This window comes from Lepisosteus oculatus, chromosome 7 (genome assembly GCF_040954835.1).
Source record: "Lepisosteus oculatus isolate fLepOcu1 chromosome 7, fLepOcu1.hap2, whole genome shotgun sequence".
Classification (NCBI taxonomy): domain Eukaryota; kingdom Metazoa; phylum Chordata; class Actinopteri; order Semionotiformes; family Lepisosteidae; genus Lepisosteus; species Lepisosteus oculatus.
In genome coordinates, this window is record NC_090702.1 from 11,226,304 (window position 1) to 11,237,802 (window position 11,499).

The window sequence follows — 11,499 nt, forward strand, 5'->3', positions numbered from 1 at the left end:
TATGCACTATATCAATTCAAACAGATATTCTACCACTTAAATTCTTGTTTGGAAAAAATATACCTGAACATTGAGATGCCCGTGAAATTTTTGTTCCATGCTTTTCCCTGCCGCAAGACTTCATTCACAATCTCCTTGTCGCTTGGGAGCCTGTATACTGGGAAAATGTACAGCCAACACAGCACAAAAACACACAGTGCAGCCCAAACGGACAACTTGGTTCTGGGGCATTTTAAAAACATCATTACCAGTATATACACAGTTACAGAATATCCATTCAAACGAATTTGCAGATTATTAGCAAAATCGCCGCGGATTACTACCTCCGTTTAAAAAAGAAATTCTTCATGTCTTGTTTTTTCTTCACAACTGATGGTACGAGGGGGATAAAGATTTATATTTTCGTTGCGAAATGGTAACATCAAATTCTTCCTTTTTTCTCATGTGTTTGGTCCTTTTACAAAACTGCAAAACACGTTGTTTTGCTTAGAACATTTAAAATGCTATATCCTCACGTTGGATGGGTTTCTACTAAAGTCAGTGCAGAAATATATTTTTTTCAGCTTTGTCAGATTCATTGCTCTCTTTCTGCGCCCCAGACGATGATTACATCCCTTACAAAACCACTGCAGTCTTCCCTTGCTTCAAGAGTTCTTAAAAAAATGTGCTCCAAGCTCAGCAATTTCATCGCGTTGGTATCCCAGTTGTATTTTTCCACCTCTGCGTGTCCAGCATAGTCGCATTCTTTGAACTTCTGTTTTCTGCTAAATACATGAACCACCCAAATAAATTGCAAAGCTAGATGGAGAATCCTTGCCTTCCTCAGAACAAAGCACAGTCTCTTCTGCTCCTGTCTTTAGTGCAGCAACCGCAGCTCACACTGCCTGTCACTCATTCGTCTGTGGAGGTGTGTCCATAGGCGAGTGCTGCCCTCAGCTGGACTCTCCATCCTACGTGGAAGACAAATGTAAAGGAAGCCTAGGACGTCTTAAATACAGTAGATTATGTAAAGACTGGCACAGGATGCTTTCCTGAAAGAATTTGAATTATAATTATATTTTGGTAGACAAAGATAGCTGACGAAAAATAGTTTTCTATACTTATCTTTCTTGACAAAGTCATTGTAGATTATTACATTATTTTGTCCTTTTTGTACAAAAAAATAGGGAGCCTATTTGGTATATGAACAAATTGCTATTCAAAACTCATGAATTTCTCAAATAATTCATGTTTCTTTTATCTGTATAGGATTTGCCATGTGAATACTTGTTTATTAAAGATACTATGTAGCTGTTCTGAAGATCACAGATAACACATGGATAACAGTGTGGCCATGTTCCATTCTGGATTTGCACAAATTGGCACATACTGTATAATGTTTCCCCTAAATTCAATTGATGAAGCAAGACCCCACTTCACTACCTGGTGTGCAGTGTAGGGAGGCTCCTGGTGCAAAATGGCTACCATTCATCACCCAGGTGGATACTGCACCAGACACAGATGATGTGGGTCCGCTATATATGTAAATCACTTTGGGATCCTTTGATGAATAGCAAAATATAAATACAAATTCATAGCTAGATGTTTTATGTATTTTGGCCCCTAGAGTATATAATTCACCACCTATTGGCAAGTTAATGCTTGTGATAAAAAATGGGCATACTGTATCTACAATGTAAGCAAACCAGACACATATGTCCAGTGACTTAGATGAAAACAATAAACTGGCATTGGTGTATTCGCAACATCAAGACTTTGAACTCAGTGGCTGCACAGCAATATGTGGCAAAGTGCTTCATACACCAGATTTGTGCCATATAACCCTACTTTAGAATTTAAAAACATATGGAGCAAGGACTACTCCTCTGACCTGTGGTGGAGGAGCTCTCTAAATAGAATACCCTTTCCTATAAAGAGCCTTGCCCTAGAAGATTTCCCACACAGCCAGCATGTCCCCTCTACTCATCTACGTAGGCCTATGTACAGTATCACAGTAGTCAACAGTCCCAAAAAGATGATCAGAAGAATAAGAAGATCAGATAAGAAGATCAGACTGGAGCAAGTACAGTGAACCCCTGGAGCACAGCATTTATAATAATTCTACTACAAAATATCACTGTGGATATAGCATACAGCAGGCTCTGTGGTACTGTCTACAACATCACATGTTCTACCAACCCATTTTCATCCCATGCCTAGATGTAGAGTGCAGCCCTTCTAAAGGCATACAAAGCATCAGGAGACCCAAAGATAGCAGATCATCTTATTGAGTTTCTAAATGCCGTACACCAGGCTAAGTGGAGCTTAAGTGGAGCTTAACTTCACATGCTCCAGCAGAAAGTGCTGGAGTCTAACAAGCCAGCAGGTGCTGCTCAAAAGCCATTCATCCAAACAATCTTCTTGTTATAAACCAAGGCACTCCTGAACATAAACACCAAAAAAACAGGACAGATGGGAATTAGGCCTGAACCATCACACCCACAGAGGGAACAAAAGCACTGTCTCTTTTAAGTGACAGAACTACAGAAGGTTCTGCAGAACCTGAAGTGCAGCAAGGCAGCAGGATATGACAACAGCATGCCACAGTTCATAAGCTTTCACTTTGTCGACCCAGTTCTACACACTGATCATGAACTCCAACACCATCCCAAAGATATGGTGTAGAGCAAATATCATTTCTTAACCTGGAAGAGTCCCCAGATTTCCAGCCAGCTGTGACCCAGTCTTCCTCCTGTCAGTGCCCTACGAAAACCTTGAGTGCCTCATTCTGCAGTACATAACTCAAGTTGTGGAAGAAGTGTGGACCAGGCTGATTTACACAGGGAATGTACAGTATCACAACAGAAGAGGTACTGGCCCTCTCCACCTTCATCAGAAATGGTATTCAGAAAACCATAAATACAGACACTGTGTTCCCCAACCTCATTGCAGCCTGTGACACAGTCATAGCAAACAAAAATAATCCCAACTCTGCTGAACAACATACAATTGAGAATTAACCTCAGACAGGAAGTAAGCACATGGAAAAGACAAATGGACTACCTCAAGCACCAATATTGGCTTCCACCTTGTTTCATCGATATATATACAGTATGACATCCCAAAAAACACACATCCTGAAAGTTTAAGTTGATGATGTCTGTCTGGCAACACAAGCCCCCAAGTTTGACACTATGGACCAGGTCCTAAATGAGGACATTTCCAAACCTGATCAGTACAGCAACATTTGAGGACTCAAACCAAGCCCACCCAAAACAGTACTCAATCTGTTTCACCTGTAAGTACTGTAAAAGTAAAAGCTACTAAAGAGCTGAACGTTCAGATGAACAATCAGAAATCCTACTCCAACATACCTTGGAGTGACTCTGGACAGGACACTGACCTTCCAGGAACACTTAAAGACAACTACTGCCAAGGTCAAATCAAGGAACAATCTGATCTCCAAACTCACTGATACAACATGGGGCGCTGCCACTATCACTCATGGGACCTCAGCACTGCATTCACTGCAGCAGAATGCTAAGCCTCTGTCTGGTCAAGATCATCACATACTCACAGAGTAGACATCCAGCTAAATGCCACTATTTACATAATCACTGGGAGTCTATACTACAGCCCAATCTCCTCTGGTTTCCAGTCCCAGCAAACATTCACATGTTTGATGACTCACAATAACCCAGAAAATGCTCTAAAAGGACCAGAATGCTAGTTAACCCTCCAAAGAAAGTCAAAAAAGTCAATCTGTGAAAACCTTCCCCAGTAAAGACTTCAACACAGACTCTAATTGGACACAAGAGTGGGAAGCACTGACTTAATAAACAAGCTTCTCATCACAAGCTCTACTCAACAATTCCCACCTTTCACCTCCCAAGAAAAGAGTGGTCCATTCTGAACTGCTTGTCATGGTCCATGTGTTACCAGCCTCCACAGATGGGAGATTAGTGCAAGCCATCTTTGTGCCTTTGGGATGGAGTAAACTATGCAGCACATCCTAGAAGACTGTCCAACCCAGAGACTCACATGCAACTGACATTCTAAAAGATGCAAGCACACAAGCTGTGCATCAGTGTTTAAATGGGTTAATTTCTACTATAACTAGGAATTTCAACTTTACCCATAGCTTTGTATTTTGCCAGAATTTCTTTAAGGTTAGGATGGACTTTAGCAGAATAAAAGAAACAAAGTAGGGAAATGGCATATTCTGTCAAGAAATAGATACAATTGTTGCCTGAAAACCAGTGAGCTAGCACCCACAAAAAGCTATGTGAGTTGAATAAAAGAGCACAGAGTCAAGTATTTAATCTTTTTTCAGGCATTTCTCATCACTTTTTCATTTTTTGAACTGAACAGTTGCTTTCATGTTGTCATGGAAGCAATACATGAAAAATAACAACATACTGTATACAGTAACGGGGTTGATAGATACCCGATCTTTTCTAGAACTGTAAAATTGTAAAAAACAATTATTGTCAGTATGAAATTCTTGTGGGAAGATGATGTGCAGTGGTTGGTTTTGTAGCCTGTCCACTTGATAATTAATTAATGGCCTCATACAGTGGGTCCACATCTAGCTCGGGTGTGACCAGCAGAGTTAATGTCTGATTCAGTGATTCTCTGCTTAGGTTTCTTTTTTTAGTACAGCTTTGTGTAGTATTCACCTCAATGACACATGTGCATGTTTCTGTCTGTAGTGACTTCAATACTGTACAATATGAAAGGGATATATTTGGGCTGACAGGGCCTAAAACTCTCTTGTATTGTGATAATATGATGCAAAGTCACAGTCAATTAATCAATGTTCACATTGTTGTCTGTTAAATCTGTATACGTACTGTAGATTTGAAATTTAGCTTCAGAGCCAGAATGTTTTTTGTTTCATGTCATTGCCAGGTGCAAAGATTCCTGTCTGATTTTTAATTATTAACCTAACCACATACACGCAGTGAGCCAGACAGAGTATAGTGGGTAGACAACTACAGTAACTTCCCAGGGTTTACCTGGCTGTAAGACAATAGCTGATCGGTAGAAAACCCTTCTTCACCCTGTCAAAGATGGCCCATCGCACCCTCCACTCCACAACTCAAGTCAAAGCCCTATAATTTAGAACTGCCATCTTCCAGGTTATATCTGCTACCAGCAGGGATGGTGCATTCTCTCCAAAGGGCATGGCTGCAATTGCCTGTGTGGTCGATTTTGGTTACCTGTTGTGCCTGGGTATTGAATCCTTGCTGGTTGGGTCAAAAGGAAGGACACAAGTAAATACATTATAAACATGTTATGCCACAGTAGTAGCCATTGCGGAGAAGTATTGTCCATCTGCCTTCGTTGGGGCACCATTTCTATTCTATTTCACAGCCACACCTAAAGAGCACTACCTGCACAGCATTTTGTAATGGAGTTTATAACGAAAGTTTGGGAGGGATGACAACAACCAGCTGTCGTTAATTTGCAATCACTCCTGACATCAATTCCTCTCCCAAATGCTATAAATATCTACGAGATCCCTATATCTCTCTCGTGCATGTCTCTTGCATCCCACTTCCACCTCTACAGCTACCCCTTGGTCACCCTGCATGGGGGTCCTGGCCTCCATTTCCCATGGCCCTGAGGTCAGCCCTCGGCCAAGCAGGTTAAGCCATAATTTACCGCCATAATTATTTCATGATGCTTTAATTTTGGGTTTTGTCATTCCTAGTGAAACTGATGTGATTTTTAATGGCATTTACCAACAAGGGTATCATGCCCCTTCGTAGGTACTCATCTTTCCAAAGTTGTTTACACTTCCTGAGGATTTCAAGGTTAAGTACCTGTCACCCAGCAGGTGGGTATTTATTTATTATTTACACATATTTTGGGGCAGTAGTGGGTTTTTAGTCCTGATACGATACATGCAGAATGTACACAAGCATTATATATATATACATAATATTGTCTAAATAACTAAAATACTCATGTTTAGCAACATAAGAAATTAAGACATCATCTCCTAGAAATGTTCAATAATGGGATCCTACTAACTTTCTTGCTAATCTGATTGCAGAGTATGAGATATGGATTTACCACTGGAACACTCAGGCCAACAAAAATCCCAGCAGTGAAAGCACAGTGGAACCCAAGAAATCAAGTACTTCTCATAATACAGGATCATAGCAACAATTGTCTGGAATTTCAACAGCTGTTGGATCTGATTATTGTATCAGATCCTCCTAACCTGGAAGCATGGTGTGGAGGACCTACACATACTGTATAAACCCCCTGTTTTGTAAGGGAAAGTGCAGACCTGGGGCTGAGGTTCAGACCAACCCCAATGTTAGATCCTTCCCAACCTTAGCCTGTCCTGTAGGTTATTGACCTTGATGAGTTTTTTTTCCTGGAGTCCTAATCTAATTGGCCGATCCTCGATGGCCTGGAAGGCACCTCAAACCTGAAATATTAGAGCCGCTGAGGTGCAGTTGATAAGTTATTTTAGTATTCTTAACCTCATCGTAATTCAGTTTTTCTAAGTTGTACTATACATTTTAAAGACTACATTTACCTTAGCAAGCTTACTCACCATGGAATGTTACTGGTCTATTCCAAACTCAGAGAAGACATCCTTTATCAGTTGATGAATCAATTTCTAAAGAAATCAGCTTACAGTCAGCTGAAGCCGATTTCTCTAATAGCTTCATGCATAATACATAGCTTTATTTATCTCTTTGCTAGCTCTGGCTTGTCCCTACCCCACTCGCTTGTGTCCTAAACCACTGTTAACACTACAAGTCCTGCTGCTCTGTAACATGTAATAAGACTATCATGAAATTTAAGTATAGTGATAATATGATGGAAAGAAAAAGGCTGATGCAAGTCTTCTTGGTAGGTGTACCGTAGGTAGGTAGAAAAATTGTGATGAACTAAGGTGTGCTGTTACTCATCATTGATAACTACAGGTTCGAGATGGTGAATAACACAGCCTAGGATAAAGTTGTTCCTGCATGAATATAAAACTTGTTTTAAACATGCCCAACAGGGCATGGCTAGTGGGGGCACCAGAAGAGATCGGTCTTTCTGGCACAGTCATTTTGAAATAGAACAGAGTCCGGAGCATTTAAATTGAGTTAAACCATATTGAAAAGTGCTATAGAGCCCCAGTGATTAGAGCCATTATAGGTAGATTTGCATTTTTTCAAAGGAAGTTGAGACGCTTCTTCATTTAGTGTGACAACTATCAATTAATTAGCTGTCTATTTTGTGGGTGCATGTGTGGGAGGATTAGTCATAAAATTAAAGTTGTCACAAATCATTTAATTTTATGAAATTGGGAGATCTCTGAAATATAAGGTGATGAAGGGGTTCATCAAAGTCCTTTTTTTGTCTTTGAATTTATTGACCCACACTTGCCCACACTGTTTAAATTATGTTAGCAAATAAATTAATTTAAATTAATTTATTGGATTTGTGGGTATTTCAATATGCAGTTTATTTTCTGCTTTTAAAGTTTTAGTAAACAAACTAATGTTGTCAGTGCAATCCCTGAATATTGTAATACACAAAAAAGGAAAAACTAAAAAAACAATATTTTATTATTTTATTGACAATTGATAAATGCTCATATTGAAGGGCATGAAGAAAAACTGATCAGTCACAAAGTTATATCCTCAATGCTACAAAGATAAAAACATCTATATATGTGTTTATATATAATAATATAGTATATAGTTATATACTGTACCTGAAGAAGGCTTCACAGTTGAAACTTTGTGTTTTCTCTATTCTCTATTCAGCATACAATAAGTCTATTACTTGTTCCTTTGTAGTACATAGTTAATATAGTATAATACTAATAATTGCTATATTTTCTTAGTAAATAATAGTATTAATTTAAAAACACCCACAAAGGCACCTATCAAGTATTATATCTAAACCTACAAAAACCAAGGCAAACCTCATTCTTTATTCAGACCAGTGTGTTGCATTAATATGCATTAATTGTAATAAAAATGTGCTTGATATATAGGAACAAGGAAAGGTTTATTCCTGAAAAGAGAAGAAAAGACACACAACATTTCATCTGTGGAGCCTTCTTTGGGTGTGAGAAAGAGAAGAAAGCCCAAAGTCCAAGCTACCTACATGAACTGCTTGATATAAGTATAGATTTTTTTAGTTTGTGGCCAAAATAAAATTAGGCCAGGAAATAGGAAAACTTACAGCTTGGTCAAAACCTATTCAATTTCCATCAGCAAACTTCTGTCAGTATGTCTAAAGTGAGAGTTCCCTCTCAGAGTTCCCTGATAATTGCCTAGCAAACACAAAATCACAAAACACATATTCTCTTTACAGTACTTACAGTTAAAAGAATTGTTATATTTTGAAATTAAAAATTACTACGGCTCTAAACCATAAAAATAAGGCTGGGGAAGAAAATAGCAGCCTATTATATTGCAATGGACTGGCTTCCCAGGCTCTGGACAGCAACAAGCCATTCCAGAAAAAGTGTCTTTCTGTTAAAAGGCATATTTAATTACATTTTTGCAGACTGATGAACTATATATTATTTCATGTTATTATTAATACTAGGTCAAGATTAAATCAAATTTTTGACTCACCTTCCAATAATACATTGGCATTAAAAGACCAGGAGAAACGTTCTCCAATAACAGAAAACAGCCATTAATTGGTGACTTGCCGAGTGGATCACAGATTTGATATTAGCAGGGATTTCCTTTAGAAAAATCTTATCACTTATAACCACACACATCTAAGTTAAAAATGTAAAAAGCTAGAAAATATCCATATTATGATAAAGCATGTGCTAAATAACATGGTTATCATACTATATGTATTTAAATATGTTCACATTTACTCTTACTTTTGATATACTGATATAATGTCATTACAGAGAAAAAAACAATATTTTGTCATTTCTTTTAAGGTTATGTGACTAATTATACTGTTGAAAAACATATCGCCAAGTCTAAAACTACAAAAATGAAGATATGATTCCTAAAACAAGCCTTTTATAAAATGTTCAGAGATAAGTAGTGAATGCTGTCCACGTCGAAGACTCATTTATATTTAAATATGCGACCCCATGAATGGTTTAACAGTTTGGTTAGCATACCCTGTCTTACTGATGTGGTGACAGGTCTGTCTTAGATATGATGTGTGGCTGAAATTAAAGGGCATCTAAGATCTATTCTGAAAAATGACACAGCTCGCCTTATTTTTACCTTTGAAAAGATGTATTCACATCATGCTGCTTATTCATGTAAAATCCTTGACAACTCTGAAGTTCAACACAGGCCGGCCTGCCAATAAAGCTTACATACTTCTCTTCAGTGCTGGCAAAGATATATCTCATCCCCAAAAAACATTTTTCAGATTTGAAATGTTACACTTAATTCATATCAAAGAGAGTTAAATATTCACTCATACGGTAAACAAATAGAAATTGTATTGTTTTTGTTCATATATTTTTGATGATTGGGATAATATCACTAGTGGAGTACTAGTGGAGTATCATTTCATTTCATTCATATAGTTTTGATATTTTTCTAGTAAAACTAGAAAATCACAAAACAATCACAAAGCACTGGTTCACTAGCAATAAGAACACCCAAACATTAAGAGTACTGAAAGGTTTATATAGTATTTTGGTCACAGGAAGTTTGGTTTAACCTGTTTGGTTGAGGGCTAACCTCCTGGGCATAGGACAGGGAGCCTAGGACCACCAAAAAGAAACAAGCAGGAATCCAAACCACCAAGAAACAAAGGAAAGACAAGGGAAATGTTCTGTGATGTATAACTTGAACTTGTGGGTGTTTCAGCAACTAGTTAGAGAGCTGGAGGAATACTTAAGGCGTAACACGCCGGGTGGAAGGTTAGGGTAACATTGATGTCACAATAGACACATCTTCAAAAATATAAACAGTCAGTCAGGCTCTATAGAGACGTAAGTATTATATTTGCTTTAAAATTACACTAAAACACAAACAGTAAGAAAGGAATGCCTAAGCTCCTCTTTGAGTTGTGTGATTACCCATAAATCTCCCTGTTAGATATATTTGGATGATACTATGTTTGTTTGTTCAAACAGTTTGTTCCAGAAAAGAAAAAAGTCTCTTCAAGGCACAGCTGTGCTTGACCCCAGAGGTTTTACTGAGAGGAGGCGTCTCGTCGAGCTGCCAGGGCAGGCAACCCCCACGCTGTGGTCCAGTCTGGGGGGCCAGGAACCACTGATTCAAGGTGCATGCCTCCTCTGAGACCAGACCAGACATGCGCTGTCAGCTTAGTCTCTTAGGTTTCACTATCTGACTGAGGCGCCCAGGTGTGAAGGGAGTCAGATACCCAGGCATCCTCTGGATCAAGTGGGAGAGACATCTGTGAAGGACGAGAGGCAAGGACCAGTCCTAAGATCCCTCTCAGCTCTCAGAGCCCTGTGTCAGCACAACTACAGGGAGCGGTCCCAGTAAGAGACCATGAACAAACATCCTCAGGGAGACCAGGCTAACAGGGAAATGCTCTCTGGAGAAAGTGGACACAGGATGCCTGGCTCCCCAGGACAGAACTGAAGGCTCCACTGGGACCCCGAAAAGAGACTAAGGAAAAGCAAAGAGCACTGAGCCAAGACAGGAAGCTGCCCCAAAGAGGAGCCAGAGGGGCGGCCAAGAAAGTGGACAGAGAACAGAAAGGGTACAAGGGACAGGGCTGAACGGGAACAAAACTAGGCCGTGGGTAAACAGGTGAGGGGACTGCATGGACAGAGCCCTGGGGTCCTGGACAACGGAAGCTGCCTCCTGGATGCAGAATGTCACTACCTGCTACCAAGCCAAACTAGATATACTGTATACAGCAATCTATTAGCAGCTGATTAGCTTACAAACACGTTCATGCTTATATTGGGGTGTTACAGTATCATATACTAAATTGAGAAGAACATGTTTTTTTTTATTTAATTAATCAAATATCTACAACATATTTCATTGGATTGAACTAGGTTTAAAAAATCAACAGAATGTTCTGTTTTGTGGCAGAGCACACACACACTCACACACTCATACACTCATACAAGGAAGAAAGGAGTAGTTTGAAACTAATGGAGAAGTACCAGTGAGAAAATCTGGTTGGAAACTTTCCTCCTGCTAGCCCCTGGGAATGTCCATTGTACAATACTCCCCACAGTCACCAAACAGCAAGGAGTAGATCTGGGAACAAAGGATAGGGAATGGGCACAGAAAACTAGCTCTTGGTTCATTCGCATCAGAAAAAAACAGAAACTCACGGAGAAAGACATTCCCTCACAAGGAGAATACCTTGGACTATTAAAAGATTTACAAACCTATGAATCTGAATGTTAGAAAGCTGTTTAGAAACATAGTTGTTTTTATTGACAATGCAACTACAATTCATGGGGAACAACCTGCTCTATATACATTTGACTTTTTTTTAAAAAAGCTACAGTATTATGGTTTTAGAGCAGTTTGCAACCATGTCATTGCATAAATTAGGCAGATATGTCTA

The 11,499-nt window shown here is 39.1% G+C and overlaps 1 protein-coding gene across 1 annotated transcript in view; it reads right to left on the bottom strand.

The window, feature by feature from the left end:
* The window catches only part of st8sia1 (ST8 alpha-N-acetyl-neuraminide alpha-2,8-sialyltransferase 1), a 50,872-nt gene extending 50,008 nt beyond the window's left edge, over positions 1-864 (bottom strand). The window contains exon 1 of the mRNA XM_069192157.1: positions 64-864. Coding sequence (XP_069048258.1) covers positions 64-245 — 182 coding nt within the window. The 5' untranslated portion in view covers positions 246-864. The remainder of the gene's footprint in view (positions 1-63) is intronic.
* Positions 865-11,499: the final 10,635 nt, after the last annotated feature.